Below are 22,019 nucleotides of genomic sequence, written 5' to 3' on the forward strand. Positions count from 1 at the left end.
TCCTGTATCCGTCCCGAATCTTAACTACTCGTATCCGGTCCTGTATCCGAAAGGAATACATTAGGGTAGGATATGGGATGACCCTGTATCCGGCTGTATCCGTCTCGTTTTCATCCCTACCGTCTACCTCCTCCTATACGTCGACGACATTGTGCTCACGACATCTACCGCCGATCTCCTACATCGTGCGATCATTGCCCTCTAGCGGGAGTTCGCGATGAAGGACCTGTGGCCTCTCCATCACTTCCTTGGCATCACCGCCGAACGCCGGCCCCAGGGTCTCTTCCTGCATCAGTGCCAGTACACCCTCGACATCCTGGAGTAGGCTAGCATGTTCGACTGCAAAAACCTTGCACCACGCCCGCCCGACACTCAGGCAAAGCTATCTGAGGACGCCGGGCCCCAGGTCACCGACGTGACATCTTACTGGAGCTTGACAGACGCGCTCCAGTACCTTACCTTCTCCCGGCCCGACATCGCTTACGCTGTCCAGCAGGTGTGCCTCCATATGCACATCCCACGGGAGCCCCATCTCACCACACTCAAGTGGATCCTGCTCTATCTCCGGCTCCCTCGACTACGACCTCCTCCTCTGACTATCATCGACGACAAAGCTTGTGGTCTACACCGACGCTGACTAGGTAGGCTGCCTCGACACGTGCCGGTCCACCTCCGGCTATGCCGTGTTCCTGGGCACCAACCTCGTATCCTAGGCCGCCAAGCGGCAGCCCGTCGTCTCCCGCTCTAGCGTAGAGGCCGAGTACCGCGGAGTGGCCAACGGCGTGGCAGAGGCCTACTGGATGCGCCAACTTCTCCACGAGCTCCACAACCCCTTTAGTGCGCCACACTCGTCTACTGCGACAACGTCAGCGCCGTCTACCTCTCCACCAATTCAGTGCAACATCAGCGTATGAAGCATGTGGAGATCGACCTGTACTTCATCTGGGAGTGTGTCGCTCCATCCTCCAGGTGACATTTGGGTCCTCAGCGTTCCCACAACGCTGTACTTCGCCGACATCTTTACCAAGGGGCTACCGTCGAGTGTATTCCTAGACTTTTGGTTCAGTCTCAACATCTGTACAGAACAGAGTTGTGACTGCGGGGGTGTTAGAATATCTATTAGGGTTTTGGACTCTCCCTATGTAATTACCCTCTCGTCCCCTGTGTAATGGGTCTGGTCCAACACTCCTAGTCTATTAATACATACCCCATCTTATTACATGGTTAGGATTTCTCACGCTTGCATTAGCCATTAGTAGGGGTGGGCGTTCGGGTTACCCGAAAATTTCGGGTCGGGTAATTCGAGTTTTTAAAATTTTGTGTTTTAAAAATCGATACCCGAAATTACAACGGGTTTTGCAATACCCGAAATTTCGGGTACCCGAAATTTCGGGTTTGGGTTCGGGTATTCCCGAACTACCCGAACTATTGTGTCAGCTTCATAAAAACACATACACCATATTAAATTAGTATAAAAATATAGTTTGAATAATGATATACATGGACATATAAAACACAAGCAATCTACAATCACAAGTTATGCACACATACACATAATTATAAAGGTACAAATTAATAATTAAGCATGACACGAGTACATGACACATGAAAGTTCGGGTAATTCGGGTACTCGATTGTGATACCCGAATTATCCGAACTAAATTCGGGTTTTGCAAGTTGCTACCCGAAATTCCCGAACAAAATTCGGGTTTCGGATACTTCGGGTTCAGGTTCGGGTATTCTGGGTTCGGGTTTCGGGTTAGGGTTTTTTGCCCAGCCCTAGCCATTAGTAGTGTGGGAATAAGGGAAGGAATAAATAACAAAAGTAAAAAGGGAAAGAAAGAAAGAAAGAAGGGTTTAGTAAAAAAAAACGGCCCAACAACCTGCTCGGTCAGGCCGCAGGCCGCAGCTGTTCACCTTCACCCGGCGGCCCGCGTGCGCTGTCTCCCCCCAGGCCCCCCACCTCTCTGGCTCTCTCTCTCTCTGCGAGTCTGCGACGACGGGGCTACCGCCGCCTCCGTACGCCAGGTGCCGAGGTCTTCGTTGGTCCTTTCGCCGGCGACATCCACCAGGTATTTCCACCCCTTCTCTTCCCTTACTGCTGTGCGAATCCGAGCACCCAAACCAAACCAGGGTTAAACTATCACTATTTAATGTCTACCGACTTCGAACTTTTTGCAGAAATTATATCATCAATTCATTACCGGGTGTACATTTGTACACAGTACACCCATGTCCTTCACTGGATCCGCCCCTGTAGTGAGGATAATATCTTTGGAGTTTCGGAGGGGGCGCGCTAGAAGGATGGTTTCCAAAATGAGGTATTGTTCTGTACCTTTGTTCAGATTTTAGGATTTCTCCCGTACCTTATCCGCGAAGTTATATTGAAATTTATATTTATGAGCATGGCTAGTGACGAGGATGTTTACAGAATCTCTTGTACGGCAGATTTCGGAATGCTCTCGGTTCTAGACCATTTCAGTGTTGTTCGCGTGAGAATCATACATATGTCCGGAAGCTGTTGGACCGAGTGTCGGAGAGATCAAAGCTCCTTAAAAAGGTACTTGATTTCATAGTACTTTATTGTTGTCATCTGTTAACTTTAACATTCATTTTGCCATGCACCTTTGATGGTTTTGAGTCTGTCTACTCATCTGTCCCCACATCGCAGTCCTAATATACTAGCTATTTTTTATCCTTAGCTTCTGATGGAAATGCTCAGGAGAGTTAACTACTAAGAACGGAGCAGCAACAACTTATTTGTTTGCCATTTGTATATGGTTTGTTATTGCAGTTGTAATTTAGTTTTAGGTCTAAGGGATTGCACTACATAATTATGTTGATTTTACAGATTATGCATTTTCTGTTTGTTTCTGCTTTTCACAAATTTAAAGCACACTCCAAGGGTCAAAAAACTCGACCTGCGTGTGTGTGTGTGGTAAGACAGCCCCCGAGCATTATATTAAGAAGAAGACCTTTTCACGCAGGTCGAGAAAACCTCCGAACTCGTGTCCCACCTATACACAGCGGCACCGTAGCCTATGTGAGAAACGACCGCAACCGGGATCGGGACTTAGACCTGTGCTTTGACATGTGACAAACGAGGGGATTTTTTTAACCACAGCTTGAAATTCATTCCCATGGGGAGTCGAACCCAGGACCCGAGAAGATTTGTCCAAGGGTCAATTCCAGCTCTAACCCCATTCCCGCTTTAAGATTTGTCCAGCAAACTATTTACTCTTCAACTCTAGTTTTACAAAAACTGAGCTTGTCTGAAATATGTACTACTGCAGGTGTCTGTTTTGGTGGGTTACAGTAATCCACAAGATTTAGTTGAGAAACAAAGAGCCCCTGGGGAATCTTCTGCAGAGTTGATTAGTGCCTTGAAAGAAATCGATTTCCCAGAAATTACTGCAAAGTTTCCATGCATAAAAGTTGGTGATGCATCACCTGTTGAACTGTATGAGGATTCTACTAACATGAAGTTTAAAGAAGCTGCACTTTCTGAAAAGCTCACAAATTTCATCCAAGGCTCAGCTCGAAATTTGGAGTCAGCTTATGAATTCCATAATGACTGTCATCCATTGAATCAAACACCCACAACTGCAGGTGATCTTTCAATCAGTGAAGAGATCCCTCTCATTGAACCAATAGTTGATACGAAGTCCCCCGAGTCATTGTCAGATGCTATAACCTCTGACAATAGTATACTGGATAAAAGTATAAGGTGCTTGCCTGGAACAACTAGTAGGCAATATCGCCAGCTAGAGGATGGTGGTTTCCATACGGTATCAGCTGTCAAGCTACTTCTTTCGTATTTTTCTTTTGATTTGGTAAAAACAGGAAAAAAACTCACCTCCTCCTCTTTTATAGGTCCGCAAATTATTGCAGCATTTTCCTCGGACTTATGCAGATCTGCAAAACCCTCAAGGCCCCATAGAATATGGGCAGTATATTATGTTATCTGGTACTGTTATATCTTCCAGGTAATTAAACATTACGCATTAGAGATTTAGAGCTATAAAATACATTCAGAAGGAACATAATGTAAGAGAAAAGGAGTGGACGGTTTAGTTCATCAGATGAATTGGATTGTTATGGAGCAAGGAAGAAGATTTTGTGAAATATGCATGGAATATTTTGATATAATCGCGTAGTAGCTTAAATTGCATGGGAGTGGAACTGTTTCCTTCAGGATTATTTGGGTATGGCCTCGTCAAGAATATTAAATATCAATTAGTCTTGCTGCCAACTCCTGTAACTTCAAATTCATTGAAGTTGGTCATGATTCTTGTATCACCACTTAATTCAAGTAATGTTTCTTCAACAGTTTTTAGCTCATTTTACCGCCTTTGATAATGAAGCAATTCATTTTTTTTTCGAAAACGCAGGAGAGCTGCGTATCAATATATTAAGAAGAAAGGGTGAGGCAAGGAAATCTCGTACAACTCCACCCGAACCCACAAACACTAGGCTATAGGGAGGAGAAAATTAACATCAACAACAACAAAAGACATCTAGTCCCGTGACCATGGAGACTCAAATTAAAGATTACCCACTGAAATTACTGGAGCATAAGGATGTTAGATAAATCCCTGGCTAAGCCTCCTCCTTGACCCAATTGATGACCATGCTTTGACTAGGCTGCACACCATTAAAAACACAGCTATTGTGGTGATTCCAGATGGCCCAAGCACCAATAATGATCAAAGAATTCAAGCCCTTGTGCAGCCCTGTGTTTGCTAGACCAGCAGAAAATGCAGCAACCCCTTCCCACCAATCTTCAAAGGAGGAGCACGCAGGGTTAGGAGCAAGGTGCTGCAACCCAACAGATTTCATCATCTGAAACCAGACAGCCCGAGAGAAAACGCAGGAAACCAGCAAGTGGTTTATCGTTTCTTCCTCTTGATCACATAGTGTACAAAATTGAGGGTGAGGCAGTCCTCTTTTTGCTAGTCGGTCTGCTGTCCAGCAGCGATCGTGGGCCATGAGCCACATGAAGAACTTGCATTTACTAGGAGCCCATGATTTCCAAATCCTTTCCCAAGGTTTAAAAGTTGTTGCTCCAAGAAAGAAACCGGTATATGCCGATTTTTGCCGAATATAAACCTGAGCTTGAAAGCCTCCAGCTATGCTTATCCTCCTGATCTGGTGTTAAGACCCAGTCTGTAGTGAGGTCCCAAACCTTGAGGAAGTCAGACAAAACATTTACAGTGATATGAAGCAATTCATGCTCTAGCACATTTTTAAAAGGGGTTAAAATGATGAATTATAAAGGATTTGTTTTCTTCAGCAAGCAAATTCATGTTTGACTATGCGTGTGGATCGAGCAAATAAGAATACGTTAATATATATTCTTTTGAAGAACAAAAAATTGTAATTTTGCCGATTACTGAAGAAAATATGGAGAGCTATTGGAAGATCTCAATTGCATTTAAAGTATGCAAGACAAAATGGAAACCACCACTTCACTATTATTGAATTTTCTGAAATTCCTTGTTCCTTCTTAAGATAGTTATCAGTGTACACTAATCATATAGTTTTGCAAGATCTCTATTATGTCCATCATTTTCTAGACAAAGCAGTACACCATTGCTGATATTTCACTATGCTTTCTTGTAAATACTTTGTTGATGACTGTTCTCAGGGGAATCAAGGTTAAGTCCACTTTAGGTCTTCTTGAGGTGGTTGTTGGTTGTTCCATAATCGAGTCTGAATTGAGCTCTTCAGTTGAGAGTAGTCACTCTGGAGCAGAGCAAAAGAGAATTCACTTGCACCTCAACAGATTTTTCAGTGGCGCACGTTTTTCTTCCCAACATTTTCTTAACTTAATGTCAGCAAAGCACAAAGAAGGGGATCTTGTTTATGTTAGTGGTAAGGTTGGTGAATGACCCTTCTGGCAGTTTTCCCTAATTTTGAAGCATGTTTGCAGGCCTTTTTGTTCTTTCTTTTCCCCCCTACATTCACACTTGCATTTTCCCCTTCAGATTTCTATCATTTAGAAGATTATACTGTTGAAGGGCAGGCCTGATGCAGTGGTGAGAGTGTCTCACTGACTCACCAGGTTACTGGTTAATAGCAGTCTGTCCATATTTGCGGGGGAATGTTTGCCTCGGTTTTTTAACTTCCCCAGACCCCACTCGTGTGGGAGCCTCTGGCACTGTGTCTGCCATTTCCTTTGTAATGCTACGGTGCAAACTGATTTCGAACCATAAAAACTAAAAAGTCATTTTTTATTTATCCAAGTGCACCTGTAAGAATAGCCATAATGTAGCTTCATTGTGCGAATATTCTCTTCTAAAGAACTTTTTTGAACTCTTGGAGATTAAGGAATTAGCTGCTTAACAGCATATGTAGATGAATAACCTACTGACTCTGCCTGTGCAGATAAAAAAGGTGCTTGCTAATGGCCATTATGAGTTGAAGGAGTACACAATTGACGCTATTGAAGGAGAAGGGGAACACAGCACTATGCTTGCTAGGAAACCACACCCTATATACCCGTCGAAAGCGGGATTAAAACCTAGTCTGCTTGGCCTTTCAATCTCTAGGTCGGTGCATGGTGTCTCATGTCTGTCTTTTGTCTATTTACTTTAAGACTACCATCTAGTAAACCATGAAACCGTTGGTTCTGCATCTGCAAATATGCCTAATCTAAAAGTTTAATTCGTTTGAAATGAAAAAAGAGAAATGCTGAGGTGTTTTTGGCCGCGTCCTTGATAAATTAGTTCCTAATTAAATTTAGCAGTAACAAATTCATTTTAGCCCTCAACTTTCGCCAAAGTTTAGGATATATCAAGATGTCCCTCATATTGACGGATAACTTGCACTGTTCGCATTTTAAAGGATGACTGCAGACCATTAGACTTTTACCTTATTTGTATTGCATTCACATACACATTATTATGTTTCATCAAGTTATGAAAGATATTGCAATTGTGTACAGGGCCTTGAAGATATTGAGCCCAGATGTTGATCCAGTGCCTCCCGATGTTCTCGTTGAATTCAACTTGCCTAATCTCTTTGATGTAAGCAGTACCTTGAATTATATTATACTTTAATTATTCTTCTTGCACCAGCAATAGTAGGAACCTTTCTTTATTGAACTACAGTACGAATGTAGATATGAATGTTTGCTGTGCTGACCGCTTTAACTGAATGACCATACTAGGCATTTTCTGCAACGCTATTTTAACTAATGCAAGCCATGTGTCCTTTTTATCAATATCTAGTTTTTTTACCATTTAGTAAAATTTTGTTGTCTCTTCTCTTTTGTTAAGTTTTATGTCTAACCTGCCCCAGCTTGCTTGGGAATGAGGAGTTTTGTTGCTGCTTCTGTTACTGTAGCAAATTGCCTGCAGAATTCCATGCAATAACTGATACACGTCGGCGGTCAATGTTTTCAAGTCGTCCGATTAATCGCGATTAATCGTCCAAGTAGGTTTGGAAAAATCACGATTAATTGCCAAGTCGTCCTACTAATCGTGATTAATCGCCCAAGTCGGTCAGCCAGAACGACCATCAAGTCGCCCGACTTGAAAACATTGGCGGCGGTCCTGACATTTTAGAGGCCCAGGGCAAAATTAAAAATAGAGGCCCTTCTTATATAAATATTATCTTTATAAACACTCAAGATACATCTTAAAATATGCATATCAAATAACAAATAAATAAAAGGATATATATTACGATATTACCTTAAAATCAATACATAAAATAGCCATTGATGATGGTGTCAATATCAATCTTAAGTTTTTTCTAACATGTTTAGATGCGAAGTCATTGATGATGGTGTCAATATCAATCTCATCCAATAATATCTTCTCAGTAAATAAAATAGCCAAACCATTTAATCTTTCCTGAGACATTTTAGATCTTAAATAATTCTTCAACAACTTCAACTTTAAAAAGCTTCTTTCGGCTGATAAAAATATTTATACCTCAGTTAGGGAGACGATCTGGCCTGGCGGTGGCACCGGAGAGGCGGCAACAACCCTAGGAATCCTCAGCACAGGCGTCGTGATCTCGATGATATGTGTACGCGTGCCGCGTGCGACGTCCTGTCCGCAGATTCAGATCTGCCTTGTGACTGGCGTCTTCGTCAAACCGCAGACGGCAGACCTGTCGGCCGTCGCCTAGGATGCCTTGCCTCATTGTCGTAGGAGCCCGGGACTAGTGTCGTGTACGTAGGCTGTGGGAAGGTCCAGCGGCCAGGCCAGGCAAGGCAATTGCTATTTACGTTGTATGGCACATGGCAGCAGCCGTAGCACTCACGTATATATACAACAACACATGTTGACATGTACACGGCGTGGGGACTAATATACTAGCACTATATGGGTGGGGCCGTGGGCCCCCCTGAAAATGTGAGGCCCGGCGGCCGCCCCGTCTGCTCGCGCTCAGGGCCGGCGCTGCTGATACATCTGTATAAATAAACTGTTGCCAGAATTCTTTCAGTTTGATCTGCCAAATGTTTATTTTGTGAATTTATTAATTGGACATGAAAAAAATGAGTAGGTTATACTGAATTTTTTTATTAATACTTGCTCTATTCATCAATATAAGGTGTGCTTTTAGAAAGTCTTAAAAGGTAGATGTATGAACTTAAGTAACTCTTGCATTGTAATTTCAATTACTCTAAAATCAGCATAAATTCTGTACAATAATAATTTATTATAAATGTGTCTAATTGTTGGTCAAAACTTGCACAGTTTGACCTTTCAAACAGAAGTTCTTCCTCCATTGATGGATGGAGTATATTGCGAAAGAGGTTGATCCTAATTTATTTCCTTTGGACTGTAAATGCCTGAAATGACACCTGTTTTAGGGCAGTTAAAAGTCATTGCATTTTTCTGATGCTTGGGCGTACTGTGTGTCTTGGATATTTCTGATTTTGTAAATAATGCATTCAATGACAATTTTGGTTAATTTTAGGCTTACATGGGAATTCACAAACCTAAGGATCGATCTGAAGCTGATTTTGCTCGAAGAAGGCTTATATTTGATGATTTCTTTTACCTCCAGGTATCATTGCTGTTTTCAGCCCATTTGCTTGTTGACATCTGTGCAAGAGCTCATTGTATGTGTAGAAAATTCAGTTGTATTATGTGGCTTATTAGTCTGCAACTTGCTTGGCATGCTTGGTTTTAATTATGTTGACTTAATAAATAATGGATATCACCATGCTCACATTTCCTTGAGCTCATAATAATTGTTCTTAACCATACCTTGGTTCTTTAACTGTTCAAACAAACATGCGCAATGTTTTCAAATTGTCTAATCGACCCTAGTCGCCATGGCACCAATCAGGCGACTAATCATGTCTAATCGTAGTGCATAACTGATCGCCATGGCACTGATAACCCTGACTAATTGCAGCTAATCATGATTAGTTGAACAATTTGATGACCTTACATGTGTCACTTGCAACAACATTGGTTATTATTTCAGTTAGGAAGACTATTTCAAATGCTTGAAGCAGTTGGTACGCGGGTTGAGAAGGAGGAATTGTTATACAAGTGCAAAAGTCATGAGCTGAATACTGTTGGTGTAGATGATTGGTCTCCTCTTACAAAGAAATTGTTGAGGGCTCTTCCTTATTGGCTTACTCCTAGTCAGTTGGATGCTGTTCAAGAGATTATATGGGATCTCAGGAGACCAGTTCCCATGAACAGACTCTTGCAGGTAACTATTATTTGCACCTTTCTTAGTTTGTTAACCAATCAATTTAGTATTTCATTCTTGTTTTTATACTTTGTTCCATAGTTATTAAGGCGATAAGGCGATAAGGCGAGCGACCCCTCCTCCCTACCTTTTAAGTGGAAAGGTGAGGCGATGCCTTACTCATCATATATAAAGATAGGAAAATATAGGGAATAGTGGACGGCAGAATAGAGAGAGGCGACTCTCCATTTTCACTTTTCAGTACTTCAGCAACTACAAAAGAGGACCAAACATCTATTTTCAGTGAGGAAGTGGTGGAGGGCAAAATAGAGAGGGCATAAGCATTACCCAAAAGCCAAAACAGAGAGGGAGTAGGGGAGCTGCTGGGCCGGCCACTGCCCTCTGAGAGGGAGGGCTGGAAGGGAGCTCGCTAGCCGACCGAGCCCTGTGTCGTGTCCTGCACGCGCTGCCGCTGTCTTGCTCGCGCAGCCGCTAGGTGAGAACACGAGAGGGTGACGTCTAGTTCTAGCCATCCACTCCCCCCCAAAAAAGAAGACACACTACCCTTTGGCCAAGGCGTCGCCCCATAGATGCGTTACTGCTAGTCAGTTTTGGTAAGCTAGAATCAGGGCTAGCCGCTAGCCATATGATTACCTTCCCCATGTAATCTGGCTAGAATAGGTAGGGTATAAGAGTTGATTAGGCAAGGATCAATCTGTGATTGGGTGTTTCTATAAACTGCGATAGGATGTTTCTATAAACCCTGTGATCCTTGTCGATATATGTGTAACCCCTATCTTGGTATGCATCAATCAAATCTATTCTAGCCTACGTTTCCACATGGTGTCAGAGCGAAGAGGTGGAATCAATGCTGAGGGCATGAGCACTGGGAAGCTGCAGGGGGTACAGATGCCCAGAACTATTGCACCTGAGAATCTCCTGTCGGGACGTCAGATCCATCACAGAACAAACAGAAGGGTCAAATTCAACAACATAATTGTTGTCGGTAGTAAACTGACGAACATAAATAAGATTCTTAATAACTCTAGGTGAGACTAGAACTTTATTAAGAGATAGGGAATTGGTGAAGGAAGTATTGCCTGCTGCAGTAACATGAAGTAAAGAACGATCACCAACGATAATGGAAGAAGGAACGGGATACCGCGAAGAGTTGGATGTGTAAGAAAATGAGGATCAGAGGTAATGTGAGAGGTAGCACCTGAGTCGAAGTACTAGTTGGTAGACTGAGGCTGCTGGAGAGTCATGGTGCTGAACGTCGAGGCCAGCGTCTGTTGGTCGTAGGAAGTCCAGGCGTCAGAGTGTAGAAACCGAGTGGTGCAGAAACACCGAGGGAGGGTGGTGGCACCCCCTGAAGATGAGCACTATAGTAGGCCGCAGGAAGGGAACCCTGTGGCTGGGCCATTAACGCCTGTTGCTGCTGTGCCAATAGTGCATGCTGGTGTTCTGGCGCTGTCGGCTAAAGTGGAAATGGCGGACGAGGCCCTGGTACGATGAGCTAGAGATTGTATTGCGTGGGCCACGGACAGGTGGAACTGCCTACAGCCGGCTTGGAGCTGCCGCCTTTGCGGTCATCCCTGTTGCCACGCTTACCGTCTTGACCGCGGCTGCCACGTCCACCCTTGTTGGCTGAAGATGTACTCCTAGAGTCACATCCTTTGCCGCTCTTGGAGCCGAAACCGTCGCCTCCGGAAGAGTGCTGGAATGAGCCGTCAGAGCGATTAGTGGGGCCGTCGACAAGGGCCGTCGGAGGAGCAACTCCCATGGTGAGCTCCTTGAGGGCGAGTTCATCGGAGGCTTCGAGAAGGGTGGGAAATGGACGCCCGTGCCGGAGATGACGACCGACCGGGGCAAAGCGCTCGTTGAGTCCACGTATCAGATTGATGACGAGTGAGCGATGGGAGATAGGTTCGCCCAAGTCAGCTAGATCATCGACCGTCGTCTTGACGCGCTTCCAGAAATCCACGATGAAAAGGTCGCCTTGGACGATAGTGTGGAGTTTGGCGTCGAGGATGATAGCGCGAACCTCCCAGTTCCCAAGGAATTGGCTTTCAACAGCAAGCCAAGTGTCGCGAGCGGTGATGCCGCAGTCCCCCTAGCGCCTGGCGATGTCTTGGAGGTCGTCGGAGAGAGTTCCATAGAGCCAGGAGAGGACGACATAGTCCATCCGCGCCTAGTCGGGCGAGTCCAGGGCAGGAAGGTCGCGAAGGACGTGGTCCAGTAGAGAGTACTTGCCGAGGATGAGCAGGAACTATTCACACCAACGAGTGAAGGTGTCAGCGCCAAGTTCGAGGACGGTGGGGACGAGGCTGCGAATGTTCTGCACGTCGACGGCTTGAGCGTGTAGCTTGAGCACGACGGCGACCTCCTGGAAGAGCATGGCCATGTGGACAGAGGGCGGGATGCCTCGCTTTGGATGCCGCCATGGTCGTTGGGGGAGCGGGGTCGACGATGGCGCGCTCCCGGGCTGCGTGCTCAAGGGCCGCCTGGACACGGCCGACAGGGGCGGTTTCGACCTCAGCCTCGGCCTGCTCGACCCGCGCCAAGGCGGCGAGGCGAGCTTCCTGGAGGGTAGAGGCATCCTCGATCACTGGAGCAATGGAGCCCACCATGGATGAGGACGAAGCAAGGCAGCGCCTGAGGGTTGCGCGCTGGAAGGGGGTGGTGGCGCCTGGGTGGCAGCACGCCAGAGCAAAGGAAGGGTGGGGTGGCGGTGCCTGGGGGCTACGCGTCGGAGATGGAGGAGGGGCGGGGGTGCCTAGGACTACGCGCCGGAGGGGGAAGGAGGTGGCGGCGCCTAGGGCTGCGTGCCGGGGCAGTGGAGAGGGCAGCTCGTAGGAGGGAGAGGGTGGTGCCGAGGGCAGCTCGCCGGAGAGAGAAGGCAACGCCTAAGGTCTTAGCTGACGCTGGTACCCTTGTTGGCGCATAGGATGCTTCAGATTTCCGCAGTCTGGCAGGTGTCGGTGTTTTGAACCTCGCTCCGACAAGTAAATTTATTGTGCGCGTTCCGGGCTCTGGACGGTATGCGCCGTGGCGCAAGATTTATACTAGTTCGGGCAGAACGTCACTACTTCCAATTTTTGGCGGCTTGCGCTACCGTCACCATTGATGATTTCTCGTAGTAGGGGTCGCAAGCTGGCGAGAGAGGGAGGAGAGGCTCCCAAGTATCTTATCGTGGTGGAGGTGGAGCTGAGGTTACAGAGTGGAGTCCTAGCTAATTCTTGTGGCGTGGCTCCGGCCTCTGGGTCCTCGTCGGTGTGTCCTCCTCCTGTAGTCCTGTTCGTCGGTCCGTCTGGGTGTCTTCTCGTCTGGGGTCCGTCCTCGTGGGTGCGTTCATCTGTCCGTTTGGGACCGGATCTCGTGGTCTGGGGACCAGCCTCTTCCTTTTATAGGCCGATGAATGGGTCGGCCAATGGTGGCTTCCTTAGGAAGGAGTCATCAGGTGGCAGTAAACCAGGCGTTCTACCATGGGGTGAAGTCGCGCGTGCTCGTGGGCCCCGGGGTTGACTGGCTGTCTCGTATTCTTTATGTCATACGATGTGGGTAGCGTCGGGGTCCGAGCATCATCATTTGGGCTATGCCAACCCCTGGCCTTCGTAGCCTAGGGCTCGATGCGACTCGTCGTGCTGCGCGTTGTCAGCGGTCTGTGCACTCAGGCCTATTCCCGATAGGTCATGAGTGGGCCACAGGCCGGGGGGGGGGGGGGGTGCGCGGACCATAAATGCGCCGAAGTTCGAGGGGTTCGTGGGTCATGAGTGCTCTGTGGCCCGAGGGGTTCAGAGGTCATGAGTGGGAAGCGAACCGGCCCCTTCGCCGTGGCTCGTCGCCATACGTAGTTAATGCGGCCGATCACTTATGTCGGGTCGGTCTCGGGCCAGGCGCAGGACCCACTCGAGTGGTTTCCCTTCGGTGCACTCGGCCCCCCAGTCAGGTTCTGCCATGCCCGACCCCAGGCTCGGCGCCACGGGGTTCGTTCGAGGGCGGGTGCCTCTAGGGTAGACGTTACCTATCTTCTCCAGCTGACCAGCGGGCCCCAGTTACCAGAGGCCTTTCCCTAGTGCGCTCGCTGACCGATGGGCCCCAGGGACCGGGGATCTTATCCCCGACAGCAGGTGCTTTGCAGTATCTGATTTTCACTCGACCTGACCTTGCATATGATGTCCAACATATTTGCCTTCACATGCATGATCTCAAGAACCCCATCTGGCAGCACCGAAGCGAATTCTTCGTTATGTTTGAGGCACTCAGCACTCTGCATTTGGGGTTGATGATCTGTCCCTGCCAGAGTCAAGAGGAGTTGGTGGTGTATTCTGATGCAGACTGTGCTTGATGTCCCGATACTTGCAAGTCTTCTTGGGTGACAACCTCATCTCATGGTCGTCCAAGCGCCAAAACACGGTTTCTTGTTCCAACGCTGAAGTTGACTATTGTGTAGTCGCCGAGGCATCCTGGCTACGACAGCTCCTCACCGAGTTACGAACACCACTGCGTCGCGCCTCAGTGGTCTTTTGTGACAACATCAGCAATCTACATGGCCTCCAACCCGGTTCAGCATCAACGTACCAAGCACATTGAGATTGAACTCCACTTCTTGCGGGAACGTGTTGCTTGTGGTGACATTCGTGTCCTTCATGTTATAGCGTCATCATAGTACGCCGATATATTCACCAAGGGTCTTCCGTCCTCTGTCTTTACAGAGTTCAGGACCAGTCTGAACATTCGTCCCACCGACGATCAGATTTTGGGGGTGTGTTAGTCAGTTTTGGTTAGCTAGAATCAGGGCTAGTCATATGATTACCTTCCCCATGTAATCTGGCCAGAATAGGTAGGGTATAAGAGTTGATTAGGCAAGGATCAAATTGGGTGTTTCTATAAACCTTGTGATCCGTGCCTATATATGTGTAACCCCTATCTTGTTACAATCAAATCTGTTCTAGCCTACGTTTCCACAGTTACTCGCCCGGGCAAGGCGACCAGGACGCCTTACAGGTCAGGCCTGCTTTACTGCTTAAGCGACGCCTTAATAACCTTGCTTGGTTCATCAGTGTAGATGTTCTAGTGGACTCTTAATTAAGTGTGGTCATCATATCACTTGCAATATGCTGCACATTTCTTGTTTTAGTCATGTTTGCTTTAAAAAATTTATTTGGAGTTGTTTGAAGTACTTTCAATATGCATCCCACCTTATATTGCTATCCTAAAAACAGCAAGTATGATAATATTATGTCTTTCTGTTGAAAATTCAAATCTGTTACCCTCTACATTTGTTTGGTTTTCTAGTAGTTAAAGTTTGTTCTCTATTAGTTGATGCTATACAGTAATTCACTGAAACACTTGACTACACTTTCCTAAAGACTTAAGCTGCTGCTACCCCATTTACTGCTCTACATTTTACAGAATGCAGTTCTTCTACACAATATATGGTTAAGGAACAAATGAATTAAAAAAACTATGAGGAAATACATCTTTAGTGTGGTGGTATCTTGTTGTACTTTTTTCTTAAAGAAGATCGGGGAAACATTACAAATATTCTCTATTTGTTGGTGGCAGGGGGATGTTGGTTGTGGAAAGACCATTGTTGCTTTCCTGGCATGTATGGAGGTTGTTAATTCAGGATTTCAGGTATCATACTACTGTGCATTAAAGAGGCTGCCAGTGAAATCCAGCTTGCTTAGTTATATTAAGTTGTTTACGCCAATCGGAGATGAGAAAACAATCAATTTTGTTCCTGTGTCACTTTCTTCAGTCAGGAGTTACAGTTCAATATATTCACTTCCACATTTCTTTCTAGGCTGCTTTCATGGTTCCAACAGAGGTGCTTGCTGTCCAGCATTATGAACACCTAACTTCATTGCTAGAGAAGTTTGATGGAGATGAGAAACCAAATATTGCCTTGCTAACTGGTTCAACGTCCACAAGGGAGTCAAGGATAATTCGAGATGCAAGCTGTTCTCCCTAGTTCTTTCACTCACTCTCAAGTTCCACATGCATATATTAATATCTCCGCTCTATTCGTATTCTATTACAGGGTCTGAAAACTGGAGAGATAGGCATGGTCATTGGAACACACTGCTTAATAGCTGATAAAACTGAATTTTCAGCTTTACGTATCTCTGTTATAGATGAACAGCAGCGCTTTGGAGTTGTACAGAGAGGCAGGTTTAACAGTAAGGTAAATTGCTGAGCGTATGGTGTTCATATTGAACGTTAACTATGCATTTTCTTCCTGTATGCTATTTTATTCTAGTACTGGTGCAGAAACTGTAATTCTTGCTGCTGGGCTTAGGTTGTAATTCTCATATTTTCTTTTATACCTAATTTAATGTTACATATTCTGATCTCTGCATCTTGTGGACATGCATTTGTTAGTAGCATAATTTGTCAATAGCAAACTCCTACTGGTGATTAGCTACGGTTGATTGATGCCTTTCTGTTTTTGCTTCAAAGAACATTAAGTTTTGTTTATTGAACCAAAATTTCACATTTTGTCACAGCTATATACTTCTTCCTCAAAGTTGAGTGGTGAAAATACAAGTTCAGACGAGGCTTCTGATTCTGAAACATTTATGGCTCCACACGTTCTTGCGATGTCAGCTACCCCTATTCCAAGAACATTGGCACTTGCTTTATATGGTGATATGTCTCTTACTCAGGTATGCTGCTGCAGATACGTTGGTTTTTCATGTAAGGTATAGGGAGTACATAATGTAAGGGTACCACGTCCAAAATAAACGTAAATCTGGACTAATTCTAGATTAGTACAAACATACTCCCTCCATTATTTTTTATTTGTCGCGGTTGACAAATATTTGAGAACGGAGGTAGTTTTATTAAACAATTAGTAGCACATTCTCCTTCAATCTGGATGTCAAGAACCTGCTACAAAATTTAACAGATCAGATTTAGGACTTAGGAATTGATGCAAATGTTGGTTTACTGCATCTTTATATTCCAGATTCACAGCACAGGTATTATAGTTTTTCACAGCTGACATCATGTTTCTTATAGATCACGGACCTGCCTCCTGGAAGGCAACCTATTAAAACCCTTGCTCTTGAAGGAAATGATGTAGGGTTTGAAGCTGTCTTCCAGGTAATGACATGGTTTTGCCTTTTGTTTTTCTTATGTTGGACCTAAACCTTTTTGTTTCTTGTTTGTCTGTATGTAGATGCAGTGAGCTCCGTTTTTCTTATGTTTTTCGTATCAATCTTATGATCTGCAGATGATGAGGGATGAACTGATAGACGGGGGCAAGGTCTACCTTGTGTATCCTATCATAGATGAGTCTGAGCACTTGCCACAACTCCGTGCTGCAACAGCTGGATTTGATTCCATAAAGCAAAAATTCGAAGGCTATCCCTGTGGGCTATTACACGGCCGCATGAGGAGCGATGAGAAGGAAGAAACTCTCAACAGTTTTAGAAGCGGAGAAACACGCATTCTCCTGTCGACACAGGTGATCGAGATCGGGGTCGATGTTCCTGATGCTTCCATGATGGTTGTCATGAACGCTGAGCGATTTGGAATCTCTCAGCTGCATCAGCTGCGAGGGAGAGTAGGTCGCGGTGAGAGGAAATCCAGATGCATATTCCTGGCTTCAACTTCGAGCACGCTGCCAAGGCTGAAGGTGCTCGAGAAGTCCTCCGATGGGTTTTACCTGGCTAATGCAGACCTGCTGCTCCGTGGCCCTGGCAATCTACTAGGTAAAAAGCAATCTGGTCATCTTCCAGAATTTCCAATAGCTAGATTGGAGGTCGATGGTGGTATTTTACAAGAGGCCCATCTTGCCGCTCTGGTAAGTTCTTCCCCTGAATTTTCTGAAAGATATTTCATAAATGTGTTTCCATGTATATTGAGCTGACTGTCTTGTAACATTCTTTGGGGTTATACAATGCAGAAAGTGCTGGTCGCAAGCAACGACCTAGCGTTGTATCCACGGCTGAAGGTGGAGCTCAGCATGAGGCAGCCATTGTGCATTCTTGGAGATTGACATGTCAACAGTACTGCTCGTAGGCTCGTAGCATTGGGCGACGCGTGTACTGTGGATAACTATTGGTCGTAGGCTCGTAGCGTCGGCAAAGTTGACATGCCGTCTGGTGAGCGAGGCGTGTACCATGAATAACTGTTAGACTGATTGTGTGAGTGTGTGTGGGCTGGTACCATTGTTAGGCTGCCGGTTCATTAGGGTTAGAGTTGAGTCTATATATTGTAACCCCTTCTCTATGCAATACAATGATCCACTTCACTATTCTACATGTTATTAGACTAGGTTAGGGTTTTCTGAAACCCACAGTAGCCACCGGTCGCCTCCCACCCCACAGCAGCCGCCACCACCTGAGCCGTCGTCGCCCTCCAGGAGGCTCCTCCCTCTCGGGGCGGCACTTGCCCCTGGCGCGGCTGTGCATGGGCGCGGCCCCTCGTAGCTCGGCGCGGGAGTGGCAGCCCCTGGCCTCGACGGCGCGAGGCGCGACCCCCTGGCAGTGTGGACGCGACGGTCCGTCCATGGCGGCGCGGCCACGCCGGCCCCGGCGCGGGAAACGGCTCGGCGGCGCACGACACGGAGCCTCATCACGAGGCAATGGTGGCCACGGCGCCGCCCTGGCGGCTGGCTCCTCCGGCGAGGTACAGCCTCGGCGCGACCTAGGCGCGAGCGTAGGCTCGTGGGCCTCCTCTATCTGCATCGCTTGACAACGTCGTCCCTGGATCCGCGCCATTGGTCCTCCTCGGCCACGACACCGACCGTCGCCGGCGCTCTCCTCTCGCGCTCCCCTGCGTCGCCGGCGTTCGTCCGCGGTTCTCCCGAGTGCCGTCGGCTTGCTTCTAGCTGCTGGACCTCCCCTCCCCGCGGCCGCCCCTTCCCTGCAGCCCGGCGTTGTGGCCGCCCCTCCCCTCATGCCGGCTAGGCGGCCATGCTCGCCCCTTTTGGCCAGCCCCTCCCCTTCCCTGGCTGCACGCCTGCCGCCTCACTAGCCGCGGACGCAGCCCCCCTTCTCCGGCCTCCCAAACCGCCGCCACATGATCCGCGTGCCCCTGCGTCTGCGTCGCTAGATCCGCGAGCATGCGGGCGCGCGCCGGCGTTCTCTCCCTAGTGTCGATCACTTCGACCAGCTGCACCAACCTTTCGAGCTTCTCCCGTCACCGGCGCCATCATCATCCCCTTCGTGGTCCGACGCAGGTCCCTGCCTGGCTGGAACCGCCCCGTCGCCCTACCCTTCACCGCCTTCGTTGGATCCGTCGTTGCCGCGGCCTTCCCGGTCGGATCCCCGTTGCGGCAACCTTCTCGGCTCGATCCGCCGTCCCTTTGGCTGGATCACGTCTTCACGTCTGGATATGTTGCTGCTGTGGTCTTCCCGGTCGGATCTGTCGTTTCCCTTCTATTCTGCCGCGGGTGCGGACACCATGACCGGCACATACACGCGCGCTGCTGTCGGCCTCCCTGGCGAGGCTCCTTGACGCCCGGCCGTTCGAAGAAGCAGGAGGGTCGGCCTACTGGTGCTCTTTTGTTATGTCGCCCTGCTGGTCGTTGATGCTCGAACGTCGACCCCTCCCGAAGATCAGGCTTCTCCTACGTGTCTCCCGACTGCGACCACATCGACTTCGGCTACCTCGACATCTAGGGGCTATCGTCTTCTTGGAGCACACACCAGTCTCTACTCCAACCGCAACATTCGCACAATCACGACGCTGCGACTGCGGGGGGATTTCAACCCGTTGGCTCCTACCTTCGGCCTCTACTCCAGTCTCATCTTGTGTGGTGCCCCCGTTGCGACTACGGGGATGTTAGACTGTGTGTGAGAGTGTGTGGGCCAGCACCACTGTTGGACTGCCGACCTATTAGGGTTAGTGTTGAGTCTATATATTATAACCCCTTCTCCATGCAATACAATGATCCACTACACATTTCTACATTAACTATTGCTAATGACAAAATTAATATTCTCTTTGTCGAAAATTATCCCTACTGTTATCAGAGGTGGAATGTGCAGATTCCATTCCAGTATGCTTGTACAAGTTTCTTGACCTGACCAATGGGTAGGAAAAAAGGAAACGAAAACTTAAAATAGTTTGCAATTTTGTTTTCCAGCAAACTTTCTTCCGTAACTAGCCAAACCTCACCTCACCTTGCGTGGTGGTGGGTGGGTCAATCTATATTCATTAGATCAACTCCTCTACCCTAGGTTACTCTGTGTATTATTATAATCTAATTCAAATACGATTTTTAATTAAGTAGTGATTTGGATTAAAGTTGAACAAAGTTAGTTACATTCCTTTCTCATATGATTTATATTAACTATCCTAGAATATATCTTTATCACCAAAGAACTTGGAGAAAACCAGAAAACATATCTTCTTAACCGTAACTTCGATTTTAGTAGTTTTCGAACCTACAGTTTTGTAGCGACATGTAGAATAATATTATGCAGTGTGCTCTCATGTTTGGTGTGATGTTAATTTGACTATAAAATATTTGTTTGTATTGCTACGAGTAGACTGAAAGGGAAATGTGCCCTTAGGCCATTTCTAAGTATTTTGGTGATTAAGTGTCCAACACAAATGGTTTAAATGTTAAATTGTGCCAAAGACTCAAGAAGTGAAAATCAAGATACAAGGTATGATTCTAGACTTAGTACATTGGTTTTTGTGTACTAACATATTTGTCTAAGTGCTAGAATCAGAGAAAAGACAAAAGGAAAAAGACTTGGCTGGAGCAGCCAAGACTCTGCACAGTCTGGGTGCACCGGACTGTCCGGTGGTGCACCGGACAGTGTCCGGTGCGCCAGGCTGGAGTCTGGTCAACTGGTCGCTCTCGGGTCTCGATGGCGGCGTATGGCTAAAAATCACCGGACTGTCCGGTGGTGCACCGGACTGTCCGGTGAGCCAACGGTCGGCCGCAATCCGCGCGTGACGCGTGGCCGAGCCAACGGTCTGATGGGGGCACCGGACTGTCCGGTGTGCACCGGACAATGTTCGGTGCAACGGTCGGCTGCGCCAAATTAGGAAGGCGATCTGCACCGGACATGCTACAGTGACTGTCCGGTGGTGCACCGGACTGTCCGGTGCGCCACCCGACAGAAGGCAAGAATTGCCTTCCCAGTTTGCTCTCAACGGCTCCTAGCTTCCTTGGGGCTATAAAAGGGACCCCTAGGCGCATGGAGGAGTCAACCAAGCATTCTTTGATCATCTCTAAGCACCAAGACTTCATTCTAGCGCATTTGATTCTTTGTGATAGCAATTTGAGATCCTCTTGAGTTGAGAACTCCGTGTGTGAACTTAGAGCTCAAGTTGTGACTAGTGTGCGTGTTTGTGCTGTTGCTTTTGAGACTTATGTGTGTTGCTTTTTCCCTTCCTTACATCCGTGCTTCTTTGTGATCATCAAATTGTAAGGGTGAGAGGCTCCAAGTTATGGAGATTCCTCGCAACCGGGATATAGTGAAAGAAATAAAAACACCGTGGTATTCAAGTGGATCTTTGGATCACTTGAAAGGGGTTGAGTGCAACCCTCGTCCATTGGGACGCCACAACGTGGAGTAGGCAAGTGTTGTACTTGGCCGAACCACGAGATAACTCGCGTGTCTTTTGTGATTGCTTTTCTGTGATACTTGTGTTCACAAGAGCTCACCATTTAGCCTACTAACACTTAACCAAGTTTTGTGGCTATAAGTTTTAAGTTTTTACAGGATCACCTATTCACCCCCCTCTAGGTGCTCTCAATTGGTATCAGAGCCGTTCTCTTCAAGAAAGGGACTAATCGCCCGAAGGGATGGATCCTAAGGGAAAGGGGATGGTGATCAACGACAAGGAGAAGGAGTCCTTCATCAATGATCCAAAATACGACAAGCCCACTGACTCGGGCTCAAGTCACAAGAAGAAGGATGGGAAGAAGAAGAGGCGCATCAAGAAGATAGTCTACTACGACAGCGACGAGTCCTCTTCTTCCCAAAGAGACGACGACGACGAGAAAAAGAAAACAGTCAACTCAAACTTTTCTTTTGATTATTCTCGTATTCTACAAAATTCCAATGCTCATTTGCTTTCCATTCCACTTGGCAAACCTTCACACTTTGATGGAGAGGACTACAGATTTTGGAGTCACAAAATGCGTAGCCACTTGTTCTCTCTTCATCCAAGTATATGGGAGATAGTAGAAAATGGAATGCAATTTGATAGTACGGATAATCCCATGTTTATAAATGAACAAATTCACAAAAATGCATAAGCTACCACTGTTCTTTTAGCATCCTTGTGCAGGGAAGAGTATCATAAGGTGGGCGGCTTGGATAATGCCAAGCAAATTTGGGACACCCTCAAGATCTCACATGAGGGGAACGACGCCACCA

The 22,019-nt window shown here is 46.9% G+C and overlaps 1 protein-coding gene across 2 annotated transcripts; it reads left to right on the forward strand.

Moving 5' to 3' along the window:
- The first annotated feature begins 1,879 nt into the window (after nt 1-1,879).
- LOC103627634 (ATP-dependent DNA helicase homolog RECG chloroplastic) lies at nt 1,880-17,931 on the forward strand. 2 transcript variants are annotated; one of them, XM_008647927.2, is made up of 17 exons: nt 1,880-2,072; nt 2,182-2,321; nt 2,449-2,560; nt 3,294-3,788; nt 3,874-3,986; nt 5,648-5,879; nt 6,388-6,551; nt 6,947-7,028; nt 8,935-9,024; nt 9,451-9,684; nt 15,232-15,303; nt 15,473-15,622; nt 15,710-15,853; nt 16,176-16,334; nt 16,690-16,773; nt 16,904-17,476; nt 17,579-17,931. In XM_008647927.2, exons 2-17 carry the CDS (start codon nt 2,233-2,235, stop codon nt 17,669-17,671), a joined length of 2,886 nt encoding a protein of 961 aa, XP_008646149.1. In that variant the 5' UTR covers nt 1,880-2,072; nt 2,182-2,232; the 3' UTR covers nt 17,672-17,931. The 2 variants fall into 2 exon arrangements, with proteins under 2 accessions (XP_008646149.1, XP_035815152.1); XM_035959259.1 differs by having other exon boundaries at nt 1,917-2,072; nt 2,432-2,560.
- Nucleotides 17,932-22,019: the final 4,088 nt, after the last annotated feature.

This window comes from Zea mays, chromosome 5 (assembly GCF_902167145.1).
Source record: "Zea mays cultivar B73 chromosome 5, Zm-B73-REFERENCE-NAM-5.0, whole genome shotgun sequence".
NCBI lineage: Eukaryota > Viridiplantae > Streptophyta > Magnoliopsida > Poales > Poaceae > Zea > Zea mays.